Source organism: Entelurus aequoreus, linkage group LG18, assembly GCF_033978785.1.
Source record: "Entelurus aequoreus isolate RoL-2023_Sb linkage group LG18, RoL_Eaeq_v1.1, whole genome shotgun sequence".
In the NCBI taxonomy this organism is placed as follows: Eukaryota; Metazoa; Chordata; class Actinopteri; order Syngnathiformes; family Syngnathidae; genus Entelurus; species Entelurus aequoreus.
Genome location: NC_084748.1, coordinates 42,726,289 through 42,749,445, shown reverse-complemented (window position 1 = coordinate 42,749,445; position 23,157 = coordinate 42,726,289). Strand labels below are relative to the sequence as shown.

Genomic DNA, 23,157 nt, shown 5'->3' with positions numbered 1-23,157 from the left:
GCCTAGTCTGGAGTGGGAAAAAACCTCCATGCCATGCACACATAAACACCTTACATTTAATCACGACAACTCGCAACTGAGGGGCGGGGAGTTGGGGCCCTGGAGGTCGACTGCTGCTATGAAGCGCTGCCTGCCGTCCATCACCCCGAGGGGAATCAAGCGGTGGTGAAGGCGTGGGGTGCGGGAGGGGGTGTGTGTTTGTGTATATGTCCATTGTCTTGGGTGTGTCGTTGTAATGTTCATAGGCTGGGGCCGTTATGCATGCAAGCAAAAGTTTGACTCCAGGTGTCGTTGAGGAGGGAGGGAGGTCAAAAGCGTCCATCATTGAGGTGTCCCCGGGGGTGTTTTTCAGAACAGCCTGTTCATGTTGTTCACAGCGTCTAGGCCATTCGAGGGAGTCAAATCGTAGATTAGGATGTTTGTTTTCCGCGAGCAGACATTACAATGACTTGTCTGTAATAGTATTCTATCTTTCTTTGTCGTTATTTATACTTTCTGAATAAATGATGTGATAATGCTCATCAGTCAACTCATTGGTGTTCATTTTCAATCTATCAAGATAAAAAAAATGATATCAAAATGAAATTACAGGATGTTATTTATGTAGTTTGCTCATTTTCCTCGACCGGTGCACTAACATCATGTGGTTTATTTTGTTTTTACATATGTAGCATCATCTACAAAGATACAAAGAATTGCTATTGCGACATCTAGTGGACACATTTGGAACAGCAGTTTCCTTCATTGAAATATGTCGGCTCATTTTTAGACTTAGCAAACTTAGATAAAACCGGGCCGTACATTTGACACCCCTGATTTAAGGTTTATACTAAAACATGCAGTTGGCTATTTGGACCTTGTAAATTCCTTCTTCAAGGGGGTTTTTAAGGTCAGGTGTAAAAAGGACTGACTTGTGTGGCCACAATAACCAACATCAACTGTTGAATATAAGGGATACTGCACTTTTTGGAATTTTGCTTATCGTTTACAATCATTATGAGAGACAAGAAATTGGATCTTTTTTTTTTTTTAATGCATTCTAACTCGTAAATAAACCTAAATAAAAGTCTGCCTACAATAGAGTTAAGTGAACTGCACTTTTTTTTTAAAAATGTTGCCTATCGTTTACAATCATTATGAAAGACATGACAAAGAATGGATTTTTAAAAAAACATGTAAATAAACAGGGAGCCAATGGAAGGTCCTCTATTTCGCCCACAATATCCAATACATGTCCATTCAAAAACCGCTATCATTTACATTTTGTGATTTGAATATTAACCAAGTATTAGTGATGTTGTTATTATAAGCGCTAACGCAGACAAACTATGTATAGCCTGTGTACAATTTCGACAAGATCGACGAGCGAGGTGTTTTCTTTGCTTCCTTGCTCCCTGTAAGTTTATTGTAGATCATAAATCATTAGAAATGTCCGATAAATGCTTTAAAATGTAATATCGGAAATTATCGGTATCGATTTTTTTATTATCGGTATCGGTTTTTTTTTTTTTTTTATTAAATCAACATAAAAAACACAAGATACACTTACAGTTAGTACACCAACCCAAAAAACCTCCCTCCCCCATTTACACTCATTCACACAAAAGGGTTGTTTCTTTCTGTTATTAATATTCTGGTTCCTACATTATATATACCGTAATTTCCGGACTATAAGCCGCTACTTTTTCCCCTCGTTCTGGTCCCTGCGGCTTATACAAGGGTGCGGCTTATTTACGGCCTGTTCTTCTCCGACACCGACGAAGAGGATTTCGGTGGTTTTAGTACGCAGGAGGAAGACGATGACACAATGATTAAAGACTGACTTTTCATATACCGGTAGGCTGGTTATTTTGATAACGTACAGGCGAGCACTTTGTATTACTTTGCACCGTTGTATTATTTGTACTCTGCACGAATGCTGTTCGCCATGTCAAAGATGTGAAAGTTTGATTGAATAATTGAAAGATTTATTGTTAATAAATGGGACGCTTCGCGTTCCCAAACAGTCATCTCTGTCCCGACAATCCCCTCCGTGGTAGCAGGAACCCCTATATACTACGGTAATTACACATCAAAACCCTGCGGCTTATAGTCGGGTGCGGCTTATATATGGAGCAATCTGTATTTTCCCCTAAATTTAGCTGGTGCGGCTTATAGTCAGGTGCGGCTTATAGTCCGGAAATTACGGTAAATATATATCAATACAGTCTGCAAGGGATACAGTCCGTAAGCACACATGATTGTGCGTGCTGCTGGTCCACTAACAGTACTAACCTTTAACAGTTAATTTTACTCATTTTCATTAATTACTAGTTTCTATGTAACTGTTTTTATATTGTTTTACTTTGTTTTTTATTCAAGAAAATGTTTTGAATTTATTTATCTTATTTTTTATTTTTTAAATTTTTTTAAAGGACCTTATCTTCACCATACCTGGTTGTCCAAATTAGGCATAATAATGTGTTAATTCCACGACTGTATATATCGGTATCGGTTGATATCGGTATCGGTAATTAAGGATTTGGTCAATATTGGAATATCGGATATCGGCAAAAAGCCATTATCGGACATCTCTATAAATCAGGGGTGTCCAAAGTGCGGCCCGGGGGCCATTTGCGGCCCGCAGCTAATTGTTTACCGGCCCGCCACACATTCTGGAAATACTATTGTAAAAATGAAAAAGAACATTAAAAAAAGTGGAATGAGGTGAAATCTAACGAGAAAAAGTTGCAATGTTGACACAAAAGCTGCCATGCAGGCTGTTTTTTTTCTTTTATCTTTCTTTATTTTTCGTTTTTTGCCATTGCTCAAAAAAAAAAAAATAATGACAAAAAATCCATGTTATAATTAATTATTTTCAGGGCTCCAATTACTTCAAATATTTCACTTTAAAATGTTTTATGTGGTAAATATTGCATATATTGTGTAGTAGCCATATAAAAACATCAAAGTTTCCTTTGACAAAAGCGCATAAAACAAACAAAATAATAGTTCCAGCATAAAATCAACAGATATATCTGAAGTTGATCTCGTAACTTGAGTGTTGAAAGTAAAAGAAAAACCTAATGAAAATGTATCACTTTATGAGTGGGGCACCTTTTAGATCCCAAATATATTTAGTGATTTTTTATTTATCTTTTCACTGTGATTACTCAAAAATATGAAATAATTAAAATCAATGGTGTCCTGCATTATTGATCTTTTAGGGCTCTAATGACTAAATACTGCATATTTCAGTTTTACTATAAAAAAAACTAAGTTGTTTTTGACAGAAAAGCCATAAAACATTTTTTTTAATTTGTATTACTTTATATCAACTAAGCGTTAAATAATTAAAAAAAAATAATAATCTGACTTATTTTTAACATTTTAATGACTGAGACCCTTTATGGTCCCCGGGACCCCTAAAGGTAAAATAAATAAAAAATCCATATATTTTGTTATGGTTTGAAAATGAAAAATATCAAAATGGCCCCCAAATGCTTTAATTTTTCCGTGTGCGGCCCTCAGTGGAAAAAGTTTGGACACCCCTGCTATAAATAATGCATCGTGCCTGGGGCATAAGAAGTCTGAGGACGTATTCCGATAAGTTGGTACACTTTGACGTATCATATGACATATAATATATACTGATATATTATATTTTTATATCATATTATATTTTTATATAATACATACAATATATAACAAATCCCAGTTACCATGTGCAATATTACAGTATATGAAACAGCTGCAGCAACAACAACAAAAAAGAGCAGCATAAAATAGAGAGTAGATCCAGCAAAAAATAGACATTATCAACAAAGAGAGGTAGCATGGAAGCGGTCAGGTAATAGACAGATATCATCTATTGCTGTATGGCGGGTGATTATACAGCTGGATGGAATGCGGGATTACAATTTGTGTAATAAAATATATGAAACATGTAACCTGAATGGTGCCAAACGATTCTAAATTAAAACTGTCTCTGTCCGTAGGAACTTGTCACCGCCTGGTACATTGGCTTCTTGGTCCTCATATTTTCTTCATTCCTCGTCTACCTGGTGGAGAATAAGTTCAACAAGGAGTTTGCCACGTATGCAGACGCCCTGTGGTGGGGCACGGTGAGTCTTGGAGAAGTAACTGTTGTGACTGTTCGCGGGGTTTCTATACAAAGATGGTAATTGTGTGCAGGGCTGGAATTTCACGGCGGCCATGACGTCCATGGCTCTCATTGCCCCTGTGTTTGGCCGTGGGTCATGTCGGTAAAACTCGGCAGGGTAACCACGTAATACTGTCAGGTTCAAACACTGATGACATCTATTAAACAGACAAGAAGCAAGGAATCATGCAGAGACAGAGTTCAATTTGGCTCAATGAGGAGAGACGTTTGGGGCTGCACACTCAGTTAAAATCTCCCACCACGCTCTAAGGTCCAGTCCCACGTGCTCCACTATTTATTTGGGAGGTCCCTGGTTACATCACTGAGGCTGAAGGGGGGTCATTTCAGCAGCCCCAGTTAGACACGATATATGATTATTCAGAAATGCAAATGTGCTGACACCCGTGATATCGCCCTGTCTCTGCTTTGTCTGCATCACGGTACTCGATGTCCCGGACACATTGATTGATTGATCGATTGAAACTTTTATTAGTAGATCGCACAGTACAGTACATATTCCGTACAATTGACCACTAAATGGTAACACCCGAATAAGTTTTTCAACTTGTTTAAGTCGGGGTCCACGTTAATCAATTCATGGTAACAAACACTAATAAGAGACGACTGCAATCCAAGATTGCAAGTTGTCCCTTTGCACAGATAGAAAAGTACAACTTCAGCACAATTGATAATAACCATAGCAACGGCCTTTAAGCATAAGAGTTGTGTGATAGCTTACACAAAATTATTCGAATAAATAATCCATGTCAGTGTAGTGAGTCTTATTCTGCGTTGTGTGGTTTTTTAAATAAAAGACACTTCACCATGCCGTCGTTTCATTATTTATTGGTAACCTGTGTTGAAACACAAAACACACACACAGGTCTCAGCTTTCTGGCGGACTGATTTCTGCTCCTGTGTGGTGTAAATACCATGCGTAAATGCGACCAAACAATTCACACAGTCGACGCTCTACTTCCTAATTAACAAAATTGTGCAGAAAAATAACTTAAAACAACACATCGCTTATACCCACAACATTATTGTGTTAACTTTTAAAGTATTTAGGAACGTTTAGGAAGACTATTTACAATATGAAGAAACACGGAGCATTGAAGAACTATTACCTTCCAACTCAAAAGTCAGAAGGAAGAGGAAGTAAACAACCGAAAAAACAGCAAAGACACTTCCCGCACCGGACATCCAGTTCTTCAAAATAAAAGCGATACTTCAAAATAAAATATAACACCCTGTCTAGTTCATAATATAGCGCAACAACATCACACTATTACATCAGTAGGTGGCAGCAGGTAGTTAATTGCTTTGTAAAAGTCAGAATGGGTCGGGTGAGACAAGGATGGTTTGTTGTGATCCCGATTTGCAGACCACAGCGGGAGGCAGCGTGCAGGTAAACAGGTATGTAATGCTTAAACCAAAAATGAACAAAAGGGAAAGGGAAAGGGAAAGGAAAGGGCAATGGCTATGCAGAACGAAAGTAAAACTGAACTGGCTACAAAGTAAACCGAAACAGAATGCTGGACGACAGCAAAAACTTACGGCGTCCACAAAGTGCGTCCGTACATGACGTGACGATCAACAATGTCCACACAAAGAAGGATAGCAACAACGTAAATAGCCTCGCTTGCTAACACAAAGCAGGTGCGGGGAATAGCGCTCAAAGGAAGACGTGAAGCTGCTACAGGAAAACACCAACAAAACAGGAAAGGCCACCAAAATAACAGCGCAAGACAAGAACTGAAACACAGGAAAACGACCTGGTGGAGTATCATTGTTTTACGTTTTTTGGTCGTTACACTATGACTCGTCAATCAGATGTCTGCTTATTCTACTAATTTATGGATAATGAAATGTTACTGTTACCAGATTGCATAAATGCTAATAAAAAGATATATTTTACAGAGAGAAAGTTACAAAAATGTACACTGTATGCCATGCTTACATCTCATTGTGCAACATCAGAATGTTTTAAGGGGAACAAAATGTGATCTCTAAAAAGGGGTACAAATTATTTATACATTAGGATCCCCACTCAGACATACAATACTAGTGCATGCTAGTACAATATTATTTTGTTATTTTCATTGTAGGTTACAGTTGTGGTCAAACATTTACATACACTTGTAAAGAACATAATGTCATGGATGTCTTGAGTTTCCAATAATTTCTACAACTCTTATTTTTTTGTGATAGAATTGTCTATTTTTGTTTCATCTGACATCACATGGACAAAGATAAGACCTTCAATAGGAAAGTTCTGTGGTCAGATGTAACAACAATTGAGCGGTTTGGCCACAATACCCAGCAATATGTTTGGAGGAGAGTAGGTGAGGCCTTTAATCCCAGGAACACCATTCCTACTGTTAAGCATGGTGGTGGTAGTATTATGCTCTGGGCCTGTTTTGCTGCCAATGGAACTGGTGCTTTACAGAGAGTAAATGGGACAATGAAAAAGGAGGATTACCTCCAAATTCTTCAGGACAACCTAAAATCATCAGCCCGGAGGTTGGGTCTTGGGTGCTGTTGGGTGTTCCAACAGGACAATGACCCCAAACACACGTCAAAGGTGGCAAAGGAATGGCTAAATCAGGCTAAAATTAAGGTTTTAGAATGGCCTTCCCAAAGTCCTGGTGTGGACAATGCTGAAGAAACAAGTCCATGTCGGAAAACTAACACATTTAGCTGTTTTGCACCAATTTTGTCAAGAGGAGTGGTCAAAAATTCAAGCAGAAGCTTGTGGATGGCTACCAAAAGCGCCTTATTGCAGTGAAACTTGCCAAGGGACATGTAAGCAAATATTAACATTGCTGTATGTATACTTTTGACCCAGCAGATTTGCTCACATTTTCAGTAGACTCATAATAAATTCATAAAAGAACCAAACTTCATGAATGTTTTTTGTGACCAACAAGTATGTGCTCCAATCACACTATTACAAAAAAAATAAGAGTTGTAGAAATGATTGGAAACTCAAGACAGCCATGACATTATGTTCTTTACAAGTGTATGTCAACTTTTGACCACGACTGTATGTATATCTATGTTTAGCTTCTGAAACAAAAATACCTGTGTCATTATGCAAGTGGCACTTAGTGATACATGGTTGTATTTTAGACACTTTTCATACATAACTGGAGAACTTGTACAACATTCATATTTTATTGTGTTTCCAAGGATGCATGTATTATTTCATGTGTTTGATTACTGAGATGTGTTTCTTAAATGGAGGATGACTTTATTTCCACAGATCACCCTAACAACCATTGGCTACGGGGACAAGACACCAAAGACTTGGACAGGACGGATGCTGTCTGCAGGGTTTGCACTGCTAGGCATCTCGTTCTTTGCCTTGCCAGCAGTAAGTGCTATTAGGTGTGGGCAATACGGCCTAATTATTACAATGCAGTATTTTTTGAAGAAAACATCGCCATATATCACAGTATAAAAAACACATTATAGCCTGCAGTTTCAATGTGTGGATAGTGCAGAGAAATTGCTCTTGGTCTTATTTTTACGGCCTCAAATGTTTGTAAGTAATTAATGGGAGCACGTTCATAGCCATGAATTATAGTAACAGGAAGACTTATTATAAAGAAGAATAATCTCATCCTACATATTTTTATTTTGCTGAATAGATTGTACTTCTGCACCGTATGGTGGGGTAGTTTTCACTTTGGTTGTCGTCACTTTTATTCTATTTTTCGGCGCTGTATATCCAATTTAGGGGTATTTACGGAATTGGGATCAATGCTCATTTACATAATCATAACGAGTAGTTTAAAACAGGGCTGCAACAACTAATCGATTAAATCGATTAAAATCGATTATAAAAATAGTTGGCGATTAATTTAGTCATCGATTCGTTGGATCTATGCTATGCGCATGTGCAGAGACAATTTTTATTTATTTTTTTATTATTATTATTTTTTAAATAAACCTATATTTATAAACTGCAACATGTACAAACAGCTGAGAAACAATAATCAAAATAAGTATGGTGCCAGTATGCTGTTTTTTCCCCAAGAAAATACTGGAAAGGATAGAAATGTAGTTTGTCTCTTTTATCCGATTATTAATCGATCAATCGAAGTAATAATCGACAGATTTATCGATTATCAAATTAATCGTTAGTTGCAGCCCTAGTTTAAAACCAAACAATTTTTACCCTTAAAAAGTTTGAAGGGAAAAACAGAAATAGTTCCCCAAATTACAGCCCAAAATAATAATAATATATATACAGTACGGGCCAAAAGTTTGGACACGCCTCCTTCAATGTGTTTTCTTTCTTTTCATGACTATTTACATTGTAGATTGTCACTGAAGGCATCAAAACTGTGAATGAACACATGTGGAGGTATGTACTTTAACAAAAAAAAGGTGAAATAACTGAAAACATGTTTTATATTCCAGTTTCTTCAAAATAGCCATCCTTTGCTCTGATTACTGCTCTGCACACTCTTGGCATTCTCTCGATGAGGTAGTCACCTGAAATGGTTTTCACTCCACAGGTGCCATAGTTTTGATGCCTTCAGTGACAATCTACAACAGGGGTGGGCAATTAATTTTTACCGGTGGCCGCATGAGCAACCCGAGCACTGCTGGAAGGCCACATCGACAATATTTCAATTACATTTTGCTCAATATTATTTTTCATATATACCGTAAGATAAATAATAATAATAATAACAATAATAATAATGATAATAATTAATAATAATAATAATACTTTCATTTAACCTAACTTAACTTTATACCAAAAGCAGTGCTTTGGAAATCATTTGTACCCCTTTCAGAGATCACATTTAGTTCCCCTTAAACATCCTCATGTTGCACAATGAAATGTAAGCATAGGATGAAGTGTGCATTCCTGTAACTTTCTCTAGTAACAGCATTCCATGATTAATATAAATAAATTAACATTAATAATAAATGACAGTAATATAAGCACACGAATGACTGAGGAGTCATAGTGTAACTTTGTGTGGTGTTTGAGTTGTCCGACTTTTTGTTTGGCCATAAACGCACCAGTGGTTTAGTGGTATGCGTGTTGGTGACAGATGACAAGTTGGTTTTGGCCTGGTTTGTACGGCAGAAAATGACTAGTTTTTCGAGATAAAAGTGTTTTACTCATGTTTTTGGTGTGGTTATGGCCGAAGATAAACAGTTTTGTTCAATAAAGTGATCGATATAATTCCTGGCCTCGAAGCATCTCGATAGACGTTACAATAATTGAACGGTGTTCATTTGAACGGTGTTGACGAACACCGTTAGAGCCGCTTGTTGTCACTGTCACTCAGAGTTGCATTGCAAAATTACACAGAATAAATGTGTTTATTTTGTTTAGAATTCAGATGGGATTGATTTGGTGCGCGGCGAATATTTGCTGTGCACAGAGGATGCTTGAGCAGTGCGCAATTGCGCAGGCGCGCACCTTAGAGGGAACGTTGCTTGGCAGTCCATGTCTTGTTGAAAACACGCCGTTCGTCATCAACTTTTCTCTTTTTAGCGTCTCGGGTGTAAACCGTGCATCACTTGTCGCTGCATGTGCACCTTCACTCACAGGTTACACACGGACATACGCCCATAAATAACACTTTTCAAAATAAAAGCAGCACAGTTGTATTGCGCGCACGACATAGATGTTTTTTCAACTTTATTTTTTAATTTGTGATTGCAGCTGTTCACATTCACTCACAATCACGCACGCGCATACGTCCACACGGAAGTAATACAAATAACGCTTTTCAAAACAAAAGCAGCACCGTTGTATTGCACACTCGACATAGATACTTTTTTAAATGTATTTTGTAATTCATGATTGGCCTCACGCGGGCCGCACAAAGGGCCGCAGAATGCCCAGGTCTGATCTACAATGTAAAAAGTCATGAAAATAAAGAAAACATATTGAAATGAGAAGGTGTGTCCAAACTTAGGGAGAAGACGTAGGGAGAAGTACAGAGCACCAATAAACCTTAAAGGCACTGCCTTTGCGTGCCGGCCCAATCACATAATATCTACGGCTTTTCACACACACACAAGTGAATGCAAGCCATACTTGGTCAACAACCATACAGGTCACACTGAGGGTGTACGTATAAACAACTTTAACACTGTTACAAATATGCGCCACACTGTGAACCCACACCAAACAAGAATGACAAACACATTTCGGGAGAACATCCGCACCGTAACACAACATAAACACAACAGAACAAATACCCAGAACCCCTTGCAGCACTAACTCTTGCGGGACAAATTCCAAGCTGCTGTTTTGAGGCATGTTAAAAAAAATAATGCACTTTGTGACTTCAATAATAAATATGGCAGTGCCATGTTGGCATTTTTTTCCATAACTTGAGTTGATTTATTTTGGAAAACCTTGTTACATTGTTTAATGCATCCAGCGGGGCGTCACAACAAAATTAGGCATAATAATGTGTTCATTCCACGACTGTATATATCGGTATTGGTTGATATCAGAATCGGTAATTAAGAGTTGGACAATATCTGATATCGGCTAAAAAGCCATTATCGGACATCTCTAATTGTTTAAGAACATTTTTTTTGTATGTGCAAACTAAGCATCATTGCAAACAACAACACAACAAGCTAAGACACGACACATGTGACCTTACCGTATTTTTTACCTCTAAGATGTGTTTCCTGCTCATGTTACTTGCTCATTGTGTCAAGATGCATGAGATTATATATCAACTTGTCAATGCAATTAAATATAATTTATTAAATTCAATTAAATCAAAGGTTTATTTTGCCTTTTTCTTTTGAAGACCATTAAAAAACAACATGACAACCAAACTGTCACCCCAATGACACCCGTCCTCTTTAATGGGGTTGGTTGTCACAATGTGTCCAAGGGTGTCTTTGATTGTTCATTAGCTCTTTGTAACAACCAGATGGAAAATCAGAGAAATCCACCTTTTGAGTAAACACCTTAAACTTCAATCTAACGGAGAACAATGTTAAGGTTTTACTTCAAGATTAACCTCACATTTTAGGGTGCTCTTGCTCATCGACACAGTGACATATTAAAAGGAAGGAAAAGGGTTCATTTAATATACACTATATTGCCAAAAGTATTTGGCCACCTGCCTTGACTCACATATGAACTTGAAGTGCCATCCCAATCCTAACCCATAGGGTTCAATATGATGTGGGTTCACCTTTTGCAGCTATTACAGCTTCAACTCTTCTAGGAAGGCTGTCCACAAGGTTGCGGAGTGTGTTTATAGGAATTTTCCTATATTTTCCTATATTTAAAGGTGTTCTATCGACTTCAAGTCAGGACTCTGTGCAGGCCAGTCAAGTTCATCCACAACAGACTCTGTCATCCATGTCTTTATGGACCTTGCTTTGTGCACTGGTGCACAGTCATGTTGGAAGATGAAGGGGCCCGCTCCAAACTGTTCCCACAAGGTTGGGAGCATGGAATTGTCCAAAATGTTTTGGTATCCTGGAGCATTCAAAGTTCCTTTCACTGGAACTAAGGGGCCAAGCCCAACTCCTGAAAAACAACCCCACACCATAATTCCTCCTCCACCAAATTTCACTCTCGGCACAATGCAGTCCGAAATGTAGCGTTCTCCTGGGAACCTCCAAACCCGGACTCGTCCATCAGATTGCCAGATGGAAAAGCGTGATTCATCACTCCAGAAAAGGCGTCTCCACTGCTCTAGAGTCCGGTGGCGACGTGCTTTACACCACTGCATTGGACTTGGTGATGTATGGCTTAGATGCAGCTGCACGGCCATTGAAACCCATTCCATGAAGCTCTCTGCGTACTGGACGTGGGCTAATTGGAAGGTCACATGAAGTTTGGAGCTATGTAGCAACTGACTGTGCAGAAAGTCTTTGCACTATGCGCTTCAGCATCCACTGACCCCTCTCTGTCAGTTTAAGTGGCCTACCACTTGGTGGCTGAGTTGCTGTTGTTCCCAAACTCTTCCATTTTCTTATAACAAAGCCAACAATTGACTTTGGAATATTTAGGAGTGAGGAAATTTTACGACAGGATTTGTTGCACAGGTGGCATCCTATGACAGTTCCACGCTGGAAATCACTGAGAGCGGCCCATTCTTTCACAACAGAAACAGTCTCCATGCCTAAGTGCTTGATTGTATACACCTGTGGCCGGGCCAAGTGATTAGGACACCTGATTTTGATCATTGGTGGCCAAATACTTTTGGCAATATAGTGTTTTATTTAGTTTCAATTATAAAGATTGTGTGATTTTACAGTGATGCTTTGGATTGTCAGCACAAACTCATACAATTCCCTGTTTTTATTCCTTTTGATATTACAATAGGGTATTCTGGGCTCAGGTTTTGCTCTGAAGGTCCAGGAGCAGCACAGACAGAAGCACTTTGAGAAGAGGAGAAACCCTGCAGCCTACCTCATCCAGGTAAAGTGCAAACTTTCAACGTGATGGTATTGCATGTGACCAACGTGAACGGTGCTGTTCCTCAAAACAATATATAGTGAAGAGTTTTTGTGATTTTTTTTCTTTTCTTTCTACTCTACCACTATTGTTTACGTGACTTAAATGTACTGTAGACTTTTGACTTCAGTAGGTTTCATAAAGATATGATAATTGCCATTTTCTCCATTTTCAGAGTATTAAAATGATTTCGACAATTGACTCAAGAGGCTAAGCATAGCCCATTGCCTTATTGCCCCAACAAATTATAATAATAATAATAGATTTTATTTGTAAAAAGCACTTCACATTGAGTAAACAACCTCAAAGTGCTACAGTGTATTAAAAAAATAAAATAATTAAATTAAATAAAAACTAGAACAGCCAAATAGCTAAAACTAGTATGCATATATCTAAAAAAAAAAAAAAAAAGGCTTTTTCAAAAAGAAGGGTTTTTAAGCCTTTTTTAAAAACATCCACAGTCTGTGGTGCCCTCAGGTGGTCAGGGAGAGTGTTCCACAGACTGGGAGCGTCGGAGCAGAAAGCCTGGTCTCCCATTGTTCGTAGCTTTGAAATTAAGTAGATAACAGTGTTGATATCGGGTATTGTTGCTAATGTTGCTATACAACTGTTGTTTGACGACTTTGAACCATATAAAGTCCCCAAATAGCATCAAAAAAACTACGTAAATCTATATGAGGGACAGCAAAAACTCTATATGTGGCCAAAGAGTATCATTCAGGACGTAAGCGGAAAGTTTCCTAGAATACTAGGGATGTTTTAGAATAGTCGAATATTCTACGATTCAATTTGAAACCGGCTTTGGGAGGCCATTCCGATATTGCGAACACAGGGCCCATCGGGATGCACCGCTACCGAATTGAAGCCACTGCCCGACTCTGGTGAGTCAGAGCCTGCAGTCTGCAGGGGGAAGGAATGTACCTTTCAGTTACAGTCGTGGTCAAAAGTTGACATACACTTGTAAAGAACATAATGTCATGGCTGTCTTGAGTTTCCAATCATTTCTACAACTCTTATTTTTTTTTTGATAGAGTGATTGGAGCACATACTTGTTGGTCAAAAAAAACATTCATGAAGTTTGGTTCTTTTATGAATTTATTATGGGTCTACTGAAAATGTGAGCATATCTGCTGGGTCAAAAGTATACATACAGCAATGTTAATATTTGCTTACATGTCCCTTGGCAAGTTTCACTGCAATAAGGCGTTTTTGGTAGCCATCCACAAGCTTCTGGCTGTCACATGTGGGTTGCAACTTACTGCGGGGTCGTTCCTCCCAGATGCAGACGGACAACTCCGGACGACAGCGTCGTCATAATCATACACCGTAGATACAAACAGACAAAAACAAAACTAAAGGGATGTGTGCCGATCGCACGGGAAGCTAAAGTAACCACTTAGCACAGGCATCATAGAAGCTAAGGTAACCATTTAGCACAGGAATCATAGAAGCTAAGGTAACCATTTAGCACAGGAATCATAGAAGCTAAGGTAACCATTTAACACAGCAATCATAGAAGCTAAGGTAACCATTTAGCACAGGAATCATAGAAGCTAACGTAACCATTTAGCACAGGAATCATAGAAGCTAAGGTAACCATTTAACACAGGAATCATAGAAGCTAAGGTAACCATTTAGTACAGGAATCATAGAAGCTAAGGTAACCATTTAGCACAGGAATCATAGAAGCTAAGGTAACCATTTAGCACAGGAATCATAGAAGCTAAGGTAACCATTTAACACAGCAATCATAGAAGCTAAGGTAACCATTTAGCACAGGAATCATAGAAGCTAACGTAACCATTTAGCACAGGAATCATAGAAGCTAAGGTAACCATTTAACACAGGAATCATAGAAGCTAAGGTAACCATTTAGCACAGGAATCATAGAAGCTAAGGTAACCATTTAGCACAGGAATCATAGAAGCTAAGGTAACCATTTAACACAGGAATCATTAAAGCTAAGGTAACCATTTAGCACAGGAATCATAGAAGCTAAGGTAACCATTCAGCACAGGAATCATAGAAGCTAAGGTAACCATTTAGCACAGGAATCATAGAAGCTAAGGTAACCATTTAGCACAGGAATCATAGAAGCTAAGGTAACCATTTAACACAGGAATCATTAAAGCTAAGGTAACCATTTAGCACAGGAATCATAGAAGCTAAGGTAACCATTCAGCACAGGAATCATAGAAGCTAAGGTAACCATTTAGCACAAGAATCATTGAAGCTAAGGTAACCATTTAGCACAGGAATCATAGAAGCTAAGGTAACCATTTAACACAGGAATCATAGAAGCTAAGGTAACCATTTAGCACAGGAATCATAGAAGCTAAGGTAACCACTTAGCACAGGAATCATAGAAGCTAAGGTAACCATTTAACACAGGAATCATAGAAGCTAAGGTAACCATTTAGCACAGGAATCATAGAAGCTAAGTTAACCACTTAGCACAGGAATCATAGAAGCTAAGGTAACCACTTAGCACAGGAATCGTAGAAGCTAAGGTAACCATTTAGCACAGGAATCGTAGAAGCTAAGGTAACCACTTAGCACAGTAATCATAAACTCGGAAACCAGAATAGCAACGTAACTTGTTGCAAATGCAAACAAAGAAGCCAGGCCGACTGACCGCCAAAGGCAGGCTTAAATAATGCCTCTGATTAGTGCTCGGGAAACAGGTGAGCCTCCCACACACCAATCAGAGGCAGGTGGAAATAATAAGTAACCAATGGTAACTAAAAACAAACTCAAGGGTGCAGAAAAACAGGAACTAAAGGAGTCCAAAACTAACAGAAAATAACAAACACATGATCCGGGCCACGGATCATGACACTGGCAAGCTTCTGGTTGAATTTTTGACCACTCCTCTTGACAAAATTGGTGCAGTTCAGCTAAATGTGTTGGTTTTTTCGACGTAGACTTGTTTCTTCAGCATTGTCCACACGTTTAAGTCAGGAATTTGGGAAGGCCACTCTAAAACCTTAATTCTAGCCTGATTTAGCCATTCCTTTACCACTTTTGACGTGTGTTTGGGGTCATTGTCCTGTTGGAACACCCAACTGCGCCCAAGACCCTACCTCCGGGCTGATGATTTTAGCTTGTCCTGAATAATTTGGAGGTAATCCTCCTTTTTCCATTGTCCCATTTACTCTCTGTAAAGCACCAGTTCCATTGGCAGCAAAACAGGCCCAGAGCATAATACTACCACCACCATGCTTGACGGTAGGTGTGGTGTTCCTGGGATTAAAGGCCTCACCTTTTCTCCTCTGAACATATTGCTGGGTATTGTGGCCAAACAGCTCAATTGTTGTTTAATCTGACATCACATGGACAAAGATAAAACCTTCTGGAGGAAAGTTCTGTAGTCAGATGAAACGTATGGACAATGCTGAAGAAACAAGTCCATGTCGGAAAACCAACACATTTAGCTGAACTGCTCCAATTTTGTCAAGAGGAGTGGTCAAAAATTCAAGCAGAAGCTTGTGGATGGCTACCAAAAGCGCCTTATTGCAGTGCAACTTGCCAAGGGACATGTAAGCAAATATTAACATTGCTGTATGTATACTTTTGACCCAGCACATTTGCTCACATTTTCAGTAGACCCATAATAAATTCATAAAAGAACCAAACTTCATGAATGTTTTTTGGGACAAAAAAATAAAGAGTTGTAGAAATGATTGGAAACTCAAGACAGCCATGACATTATGTACTTTACAAGTTCTTTTGACCACGACTGTATGTCTCTCACTGCTCCCCTCTGGTAACAGCAATGGTCCTTGCGCAGGTTCACCTACAGAAATCTTGTTACGGCTTTTACTTCCTTTTCAGTCAAGTTTGGCCGTTTTCTCGGCCCTGCTCTAAACCCAAAGCCGACCCCAGCAAGGCCGATCCAAGGACTGCACTAAACCAGCCAATCTCTACCGTGTCTATTACCTCAGTTCTCAGGGCATTGAATAAATTGCAACCGGACGGTTCAGTCTTAGAAGACCTTTTGCCTCCCATCTGAGCAGACCTCATCGGTTCATGTCAACAGAATTATATTGGTTAGATTTAGTCTGAGCACTTGTTGCCTAAGGCTGCATATACACTAAGCAGGCTAAGGTTATCCAGGGTATATCCCACCTAACCTTATCCTTGTCCACACACAACAATGCCACCGTTTAAGACCCTCTCCCCCCTCTGTCCGCCGGCGCAACCCGACCTAGAAAATGATTACTATGATAATGTAACTTATCCGAACAATATCCAGTGTTGTGGTATTTCAATTAACTGGAATCCAGTGTGCTGTGGGGCCCTTTTGTAGTGAATCACACCTGAGCCATCATAAATTAATCAAATCTTTAATGGACACGTGAAAGTAAACAATGTGATAAAGAGCATTTTACATCAATCAATCTAGGGATCTAGATATCTGGTCAGGACACTCCTCACTCTTTTGCCTTCACCTTCATTGTCCATTCCTTTTTGGTGACTTTATATACTCTGGACCTAGATGTTGAGTCGGCGACATACACTACCATTCAAAAGTTTGGGGTCACATTGAAATGTCCTTATTTTTGAAGGAAAAGCACTGTACTTTTCAATGAAGATAACTTTAAACTAGTATTAACTTTAAAGAAATACACTCTATACATTGCTAATGTGGTAAATGACTATTCTAGCTGCAAATGTCTGGTTTTTGGTGCAATATCTACATAGGTGTATAGAGGCCCATTTCCAGCAACTATCACTCCAGTGTTCTAATGGTACAATGTGTTTGCTCATTGGCTCAGAAGGCTAATTGATGATTAGAAAACCCTTGTGCAATCATGTTCACACATCTGAAAACGTTTAGCTCGTTACAGAAGCTACAAAACTGACCTTCCTTTGAGCAGATTGAGTTTCTGGAGCATCACATTTGTGAGGTCAATTAAACGCTCAAAATGGCCAGAAAAAGAGATCTTTCATCTGAAACTCGACAGTCTATTCTTGTTCTTAGAAATGAAGGCTATTCCACAAAATTGTTTGGGTGACCCCAAAATTTTGAACAGTAGTGTACATATAAATAAAATAAATACTTGAATTTCAGTGTTCATTTATTTACACATATACACACATAACACTCCTCTCCACCCATTGTTGTATTTGAAAGTGCAATGCTTTACAGCCAGTAGCACAGCCTTTAAAGGAGCATAGGTATGGGCAGTGTAATATTCTGGGTTGGAGTCAATAACCAGGCGAGGTGACGAAGTTACGTCTCTTTACTTCATACTTCAGAACCGACTCCCCACACTTGCCCGTCAGGGTGCGCAATACAACGTAAACCGTTGGCCAACCAAAAAGCAACCACAGAACACTATACGGCAGGGGTCACCAACGCGGTGCCCGCGGGCACCAGGTAGCCCGTAAGGACCAGATGAGTCGCCCGCTGGCCTGTTCTAAAAATAGCTCAAATAGCAGCACTTACCAGTGAGCTGCCTCTATTTTTTAAATTGTATTTATTTACTAGCAAGCTGGTCTCGCTTTGCCCGACATTTTTAATTATAAGAGAGACAAAACTCAAATAGAATTTGAAAATCCAAGAAAATATTTTAAAGACTTGGTCTTCACTTGTTTAAATAAATTCATTAATTTTTTTACTTTGCTTCTTATAACTTTCAGAAAGACAATTTTAGAGATAAAATACAACCTTAAAAATGATTTTAGGATTTTTAAACATATATACCTTTTTACCTATTAATTTCCTTCCTCTTCTTTCCTGACAATTTAAATCAATGTTCAAGTAAATGTTTTTTTTTTTATTGTAAAGAATAATAAATACATTTTAATTTAATTCTTCATTTTAGCTTCTGTTTTTTCGACGAAGAATATTTGTGAAATATTTCCTCAAACTTATTATGATTAAAATTAAAACAAAATATTCTGGCAAATCTAGAAAATCTGTAGAATCAAATTTAAATCTTATTTCAAAGTCTTTTGAATTTCTTTTAAAAATTTTGTTCTGGAAAATCTAGAAGAAATAATGATTTGTCTTTGTTAGAAATATAGCTTGGTCCAATTTGTTATATATTCTAACAAAGTGTATATTGGATTTTAACCTATTTAAAACATGTCATCAAAATTCAAAAATTAATCTTAATCAGGAAAAATTACTAATGATGTTCCATAAATTATTTTTTTTATTTTTTCAAAAAGATTCGAATTATCTAGTTTTTCTCTTCTTTTTTTCGGTTGAATTTTGAATTTTAAAGAGTCGAAATTGAAGATAAACTATGTTTCAAAATGTAATTGTCATTTTTTTCGTGTTTTCTCCTCTTTTAAACCCATTAATTAAGTGTAAATATCCTTAATTATTAATAATAACATAGAGTTAAAGGTATATTGAGCAAATTGGCTATTTCTGGCAATTTATTTAAGTGTGTATCAAACTGGTAGCCCTTCGCATTAATCAGTACCCAAGAAGTAGCTCTTGGTTTCAAAAAGGTTGGTGACCCCTGGTATACGGTATAGTGTTCTGTGGTTACATTTTGGTTGGCCAAGCGGACGTGACGACAGGCTGTCCTCACTCAGGTCCGCACGGACCTGGAGGGGGCGTGCCTTAAGTCCGGCTGGAAATCGGGAGAAATTCGGGAGAATGGTTGTCCCGGGAGATTTTCGGGAGAGGCACTGAAATTCGGGAGTCTCCCGGAAAATTTGGGAGGGTTGACAAGTATGGGATGTTCCTCTCAGTTATTGAAATATATTTATTAGGAGGCAGTAAAAGTCATAGAAAATGTTTTTGTTATCTATTGACATTGTCTACTTATGTATTTTTGATCAAATTGTGCATAGACAAATTACGTTATGATGTCACAATAAGATTATTTGATACGTTTTCACTCAAAGGCGATTAAGTGCCATGTTGCGTATTCAAATTAAATCATTCTGCCACTTGTAAAACAGGTTGTATTTACTGTAAAAAAAAAGTGTACAAACACATGCAAAGGCTATCTGGTGTCCAAATTCCGGTACTAATTGGAATATTGTTACTGCATGTAAACAAGTCTAGCTACCAATAACATTCAAAAACAAGAATGCCCAATTCTCCAGTAAATATTGTAAAAACAAAAACAATCCCCATTGTGGAATTCTTTACACAGTTTAAACAAAGACCGGGCCTGATCTCAACTTAAAAAGAGCTTGCTTTTCACCGACTGAAGCCAAATGTGAAAGTACGGACAAATGCCGGCCGGGTAAAGCGTCTCCAACGAGGAAATTTGCAGTTTGGTGCTGTCCATTGGCTCCAGACTTAAGACAATCATAGACAGCTAAAAGTCATATTTCCCAAATCATAACAACTATGTCATTGTTCAAACCATTTGAAACCTCTATGTATCATTATGAACATTTCTCAGTTTTCCTTTTACTAACTGTGATATACAGTGCTTTACAAGAGTAATCACACCCCCACTCCTTCCCCACCTCCCACCGATCTTTCAGCTTTCTACTGCTTTTGTTTAAAAAAAAAAAAAGAAGTCAATTTAAAGTACTAATAGAGTAGAAAACAAGTTGACTTTATATGCTTATTTGTGTTTAATTGTATCTATTCAACCATATCCAATTGTATTTACAAAACCCAAAACCAGTGAAGTTGGCACATTGTGTAAATGGTAAATAAAAACAGAATACAATGATTTGCGAATTCTTTTCAACTTGTATTCAATTGAATAGACTGCAAAGACAAGATATTTAATGTTCAAACTGAGAAACTTACTTTTTGTTTGCAAATAATCATTCACTTAGAATTTAATGGCAGCAACACATTGCTAAAAAGTTGGCACAGGGGCATTTTTACCACTGTGTTACATGGCCTTTCCTTTTAACAAGACTCAGTAAACGTTTGGGAACTGAGGAGACCAATTTTTGAAGCTTTTCAGGTGGAATTATTTCCCATTCTTGCTTGATGTACAGCTTAAGTTGTTCAACAGTCTAGTACTCGCACTCTTTTACTATGAAGCATTGTTTTGCTGAAATAAGCAGGGGCGTCCATGGTAACGTTGCTTGGATGGCAACATGTGTTGCTCCAAAACCTGTATGTACCTTTCAGCATTTATGGTGCCTTCACAGATGTGTAAGTTACCCCTGTCTTGGGCACTAATACCACCACCATACCATCACACATGCTGGCTTTTCAACTTTTTGCCTATAACAATACGGATGGTTCTTTTCCTCTTCCTCAGTCTTTTTTGCCACTTTTTTCAAACATGCTGCAGGCATCCAATTCCAAATGAGATAATATTTGCAAAAAATAACAACGTTTTCCAGTTCGAACGTTAAGTATCTTGTCTTTGCAGTGTAATCAATTGAATACAGGTTCAAAAGGATATGCAAATCATTTAATTTTGTTTTTATTCACGGTTTACACAACGTGCCAACTTCACTGGTGTTGGGGTTTGTACAATCTGCGAAATATGTGAAAATACCGTCTAGTCTAAACATCACAAAATGCCACAAATTCAGTTAGCCATTTTGAATATTCCGCTCCGAACGTATTCGGTAATTTCCGTAGACTGACGTCACTTGAGTAACACTTCTGCACTCTGACCATAGTATCAGATCAGTTATACTCGGAATACACAAAAATTAGAGATAAATACGCTGTCTATCATTCACAATCCTTATGTAAGACATATGTTCCACAACGCCCATATTTTTAATCGGATTAGAACGGTTCCAACTTCAAAATATTCAACCTGTTTGGGAATTGTGTGCTCTACTTCAACAATTATATACAAAGCCCGTTTCCATATGAGTTGGGAAATTTGTGTTAGATGTAAATATAAATGGAATACAATGATTTGCAAATCATTTTCAACCCATATTCAGTTGAATATGCTACAAAGACAACATATTTTTCCCGAGGGAACTCTCCTGAAGGAATCAATAAAGTACTAGCTATATTTGATGTTCAAACTGATAAACATTTTTTTTTTTTTGCAAATAATCATTAACTTTAGAATTTGATGCCAGCAACACGTGACAAAGAAGTTGGGAAAGGTGGCAATAAATACTGATAAAGTTGAGGAATGCTCATCAAACACTTATTTGGAACATCCCACAGGTGAACAGGCTAATTGGGAACAGGTGGGTGCCATGATTGGGTATAAAAACAGCTTCCCAAAAAATGCTCAGTCTTTCACAAGAAAGGATGGGGCGAGGTACACCCCTTTGTCCACAACTGCGTGAGAAAATAGTCAAACAGTTTAAGAACAACATTTTTCAAAGTGCAATTGCAAGAAATTTAGGGATTTCAACATCTACGGTCCATAATATCATCAAAAGGTTCAGAGAATCTGGAGAAATCACTCCACGTAAGCGGCATGGCCGGAAACCAACATTGAATGACCGTGACCTTCGATCCCTCAGACAGCACTGTATCAAAAACCGACATCAATCTCTAAAGGATATCACCACATGGGCTCAGGAACACTTCAGAAAACCACTGTCACTAAATACAGTTGGTCGCTACATCTGTAAGTGCAAGTTAAAGCTCTACTATTCAAAACGAAAGCCACATATCAACAACACCCAGAAATGCCGCTGGCTTCTCTGGGCCCGAGATCATCTAAGATGGACTCATGCAAAGTGGAAAAGTGTTCTGTAGTCTGACGAGTCCACATTTCAAATTGTTTTTGGAAATATTCGACATGGTGTCATCCGGACCAAAGGGGAAGCGAACCATCCAGACTGTTATCGACGCAAAGTTCAAAAGCCAGCATCTGTGATGGTATGGGGGTGTATTAGTGCCCAAGACATGGGTAACTTACACATCTGTGAAGGCACCATTAATGCTGAAAGGTACATACAGGTTTTGGAACAACATTTGCTGCCATCTAAGCGCCGTCTTTTTCATGGACGCCCCTGCTTATTTCAGCAAGACAATGCCAAGCCACATTCAGCACGTGTTACAACAGCGTGGCTTCGTAAAAAAAGAGTGCAGGTACTTTCCTGGCCCGCCTGCAGTCCAGACCTGTCTCCCATCGAAAATGTGTGGCGCATTATGAAGCGTAAAATACGACAGCGGAGACCCCGGACTGTTGAACGACTGAAGCTCTACAGAAAACAAGAATGGGAAAGAATTCCACTTTCAAAGCTTCAACAATTAGTTTCCTCAGTTCCCAATTGTTTATTGAGTGTTGTTAAAAGAAAAGGTGATGTAACACAGTGGTGAAAATGCCCTTTCCCAACTACTTTGGCACGTGTTGCAGCCATGAAATTCCAAGTTAATTATTATTTGCAAAAATAAAATAAATGTTATGAGTTTGAACATCTGGTCTTTGTAGTGCATTCAATTGAATATGGGTTGAAAAGTATTTGCAAATCATTGTATTCCGTTTATATTTACATCTAACACAATTCCCCAACTCGTATGGAAACGGGGTTTGTAAAAAAGTGTGTTCAACTTTAGCATTTGACCATTCACATGCAATTCCTTCAGGAATTCCCTCATCTAGTTTAGTTATATTGTCTTATCTGTGCATCCCCCCCTTTTTCAATAACCAATCACCTTTTTATTTGT

General features: G+C 38.3%; 1 protein-coding gene across 1 annotated transcript in view; it reads left to right on the top strand.

Moving 5' to 3' along the window:
• Positions 1-23,157, top strand: part of LOC133633432 (potassium voltage-gated channel subfamily KQT member 5-like) — a 123,399-nt gene that overhangs the window by 36,359 nt on the left and 63,883 nt on the right. Inside the window, exons 6-8 of the mRNA XM_062025958.1 lie at positions 3,978-4,103; positions 7,407-7,517; positions 12,483-12,578. Coding sequence (XP_061881942.1) covers positions 3,978-4,103; positions 7,407-7,517; positions 12,483-12,578 — 333 coding nt within the window. The remainder of the gene's footprint in view (positions 1-3,977; positions 4,104-7,406; positions 7,518-12,482; positions 12,579-23,157) is intronic.